The following is a 3,432-nucleotide window of genomic DNA, read 5'->3' on the forward strand; positions in this document are numbered from 1 at the left end:
AATGCTATATATCTGTCTCTTATACACATCTAGATGTGTATAAGAGACAGGTATATAAAAATTCGCTTAGATTTAAATGTTTTTGTTATTCTGATTCTGTTTTCAATTCATCAAGGGCTACAGTATTATCCACCAAAACAATATAGTGTACAAAAATATTTTTTTAAAGAAGTACAAAAATAGTTTAAGATAAGAATGGTGATGATTTTAATGTTGATAATGATAATAATAATGGTGACGATCATGATCATGGCGATGACTATGATGATAATGATGACGATGATGATAATGGTTGTTTACTCAATGAAAATCATCATAAAATGAATAAAAGCATTGAAACTTACATATGCTGAGAATGTGATAGCTAGGCCCACCATAGCTGATGACACTTGTCCATGAGTTATGACGGCGAAGGCGCCAACACTCACTGACATAAACATTACAAAAAGATCAAAGCGTACGGCTAACCATCGATTACTTAGTACAAATAATAGCAGAGGTACGGAATTGGTGTCTACCATCTCCTCGAATCTGAAATAGATTTTTCATCGACCTATTATAGTGATTTCACTTCATACCAAGTTACAAAAACTTTAGTTAATTATATATGACAGGTATGTTAACATGTTATGCCCAGAGGAGGTAGAAGGAGATAAATGGTTACAATATTTTTCCAAAGCAGCCCATTTATACATTTCTTCAAAATGTTTTTAAGATCAAAATTTTGTTACACATTTAGGTAGGCATTTGTGTATTGCCTCTAATTTTAATTTATGCTTACCTGTATAATACATATTATTTAACTTAAAACCCTTCTTGTATTATACCTAAAAATCACGTTTAAAGGTACCGTACACTTTGCATTATACGGTGGTAGCTAGCTTGATATCAACTGGTACCATCTTGCTGTTTATAGAAATGTTTATGATTAAAAGTGATTATAAGTAGACTAATCTAATCTGAATTTTAAAGATTATAATAATAATAATAATAATAATAATAATAATAATAATTATAATAATAATAATTATAAATGTATTACTATTATTGCGATTATTATTACCATCATCAACAACATCATTATTTAAAGCGGAAACAAAGGTTACCTGTTGTTAAAATGGTTCTCCTTAGCGTACGCTCTCACTGTCTGCACCCCTTGAATGGTTGCCGTGAGGTGTGATAAGTAAGGCGCTCTGCTGATATTATCCAAACGTTTGAGATCACTGAGACACCTTTTAAATAATCGACCCAACATTGCAAACAAAACAAATGATATGGCCAAACCAATTAGATTCATTGGAAACACGACCGAAATCACAATCAAAGCGAACAGAACACCAAACAGGTAAAGAAAAAACATTTCCATTGTAATCGGTAACTGTACATCTACTTCATCTAAATCTTGGGAAAAGCGATTCATGATTTGACCTGAAGGGGTAGTGTCAAAAAATATCATTGGTGAATTGAAAACTTTGCGCAAAACGGAGTCGTGCAGAGAGGAAGAAGCCACAAGTGTTGTCTGAAAAAGAGATTGAACTATTACACTAATATATCTGTCTCTTATACACATCTAGATGTGTATAAGAGACAGCGCATCTTGACATCTTTAAAACTTACACGAATGTATATAAAACTCTTTAGGATACTGAAAAGTAACACTGCCACTGCTGTTAAGATGTATGTTTGTTGGTAAAATGCTAATTGCGGATTGTCCCTGATGTCGTCGCTTGGAACACTAATGTTACCGATGATAATTGATGAGCCCTACAAAAAAAATAATAATAAAAAAATGTTAATTCAATTCATTTTTTTTCTCTGCATATATTTAAGCCTACATGGTGAAATGTTTTTGTTTTTTTTGTGTTTTTTTTTTGTTTTGTTTGTTTTGGTTTTTGTTTTTTTTTCGTTCCAGTTTATTGACTGGAGCTGTAGGATTGTAAGTCTCCTAATACTCTGGTCGGAAATATTTTAAATGATGATAAATCACAATGAAAAAAATGTCAACATGCATTTTTATTTGTACACTCGCACGAATAAATGATGATGATAATAATAAGTGTGATAAGTATGATCATGACAATGGTAGTGATAATGACAGCCTAATTGTAATCAAAATGGCAAAAGCAAATGTAATGGTAAATGTAATAGTAATAGTTTTTGTGTAATGGCAATGGTAATGTTAATAAATACTTACACCTCCACCTTGTTCTAACCATTTTGACAGCCACCACTGACTAAATGTTATAGTTCCGACCATCAGGACGAACGAGAAAACTGTAAGAAGACAAATAGTGTATCCACCAGCCGCTTTGATGTATGCAATGTAAGTTTCCATCTTGACTGAACCAGCTTCGTTTATTTCGTTATTGGTGAGAACTCCACACGTGCCTGAAATAAATAAAACCAAAACATAAACAGTGAAAAGTTGTTATTATTATATTATTATGATATAAATGCATGTACGAAAATTACAATATCAGCACTTGAGAAATAGGCATGGTCAAATATATATGAAATGCTAAATAATGAATAATTTAACTCAAAATAAATAAATTCAACTTTATTGTCTTTATTATAAATTTATTTCCAGAAGGAAGCTGAAGAAATATAGTATAGTATATAATGTATATATATATATATAATATAATATATACATATATATATAATTATATATATGTGTGTGTGTGTATAGGCCTAAATATTGTAAACGGTATTTTCTTTATTGAAAAAGTATTTTCGAGTGTAAAAAAATGTTCCAACCAGGATCTGAACACTATGTGTACTGAATACTAATATACAGTATCTAGTTCAAAAGACAAGTCGAAATGAGGGATCTCAGCAAATATAAAACTTAAGAATAACATTCAGGTTACGTCAGAAAAATATATTTAAACGTCAACCTTGTAGCAACGATCTCAACATTTTTTGGACAGAAATTACGTTAAAAATACGTACTTATGGTTTACAAAATTACGTTTTGAATACCATTATAACGTAACAGTATTAGAGGTGCCGGAACGTAGGAAGAAATTGGAAAAAACGAGTTGATAGAAATATTACACTAATTGTTGTTGAATAGATGTTGAAGTCAGATACTATACTTTCTATTTTAAGCATACAGATAGAGAAAGGTTTATATTTCTTATTGAGGGAACAAACGAGCTATCTCAAAACAAATAATGATATTATCAGTTGTTATTACATTATTACCCAATTGTTTAATAAATCAGAATAATATCATATCGATGAACAGAACTCAGAAATAAGGATTGGCCAAAGCATTGCTCAGGGGCGGATCCAGTAGTGTGGCACGGGGGAACGTTCCCCCACATTTTGCCACTAAATTTACATATTCTGAAACTGCTGTGCCCCCTGTTTGAAAAATTCTGGATCCGCCCCGTGGCTGACCGCATACGTAGCAAACATAAAATG

The 3,432-nt window shown here is 31.5% G+C and overlaps 1 protein-coding gene across 2 annotated transcripts in view; it reads right to left on the reverse strand.

The window, feature by feature from the left end:
- Positions 1-3,432, reverse strand: part of LOC117106512 (multidrug resistance-associated protein 5-like) — a 26,322-nt gene that overhangs the window by 3,754 nt on the left and 19,136 nt on the right. For both annotated transcript variants that reach the window (XM_033247884.1, XM_033247890.1), the window contains exons 13-16: positions 2,195-2,388; positions 1,618-1,764; positions 1,107-1,519; positions 345-531 (exon numbers count right to left, since the gene is read on the reverse strand). In XM_033247884.1, coding sequence (XP_033103775.1) covers positions 345-531; positions 1,107-1,519; positions 1,618-1,764; positions 2,195-2,388 — 941 coding nt within the window. The remainder of the gene's footprint in view (positions 1-344; positions 532-1,106; positions 1,520-1,617; positions 1,765-2,194; positions 2,389-3,432) is intronic.

This window comes from Anneissia japonica, unplaced genomic scaffold (genome assembly GCF_011630105.1).
Source record: "Anneissia japonica isolate Jap-2015-1 unplaced genomic scaffold, ASM1163010v1 scaffold142_len1259957_cov175, whole genome shotgun sequence".
In the NCBI taxonomy this organism is placed as follows: domain Eukaryota; kingdom Metazoa; phylum Echinodermata; class Crinoidea; order Comatulida; family Comatulidae; genus Anneissia; species Anneissia japonica.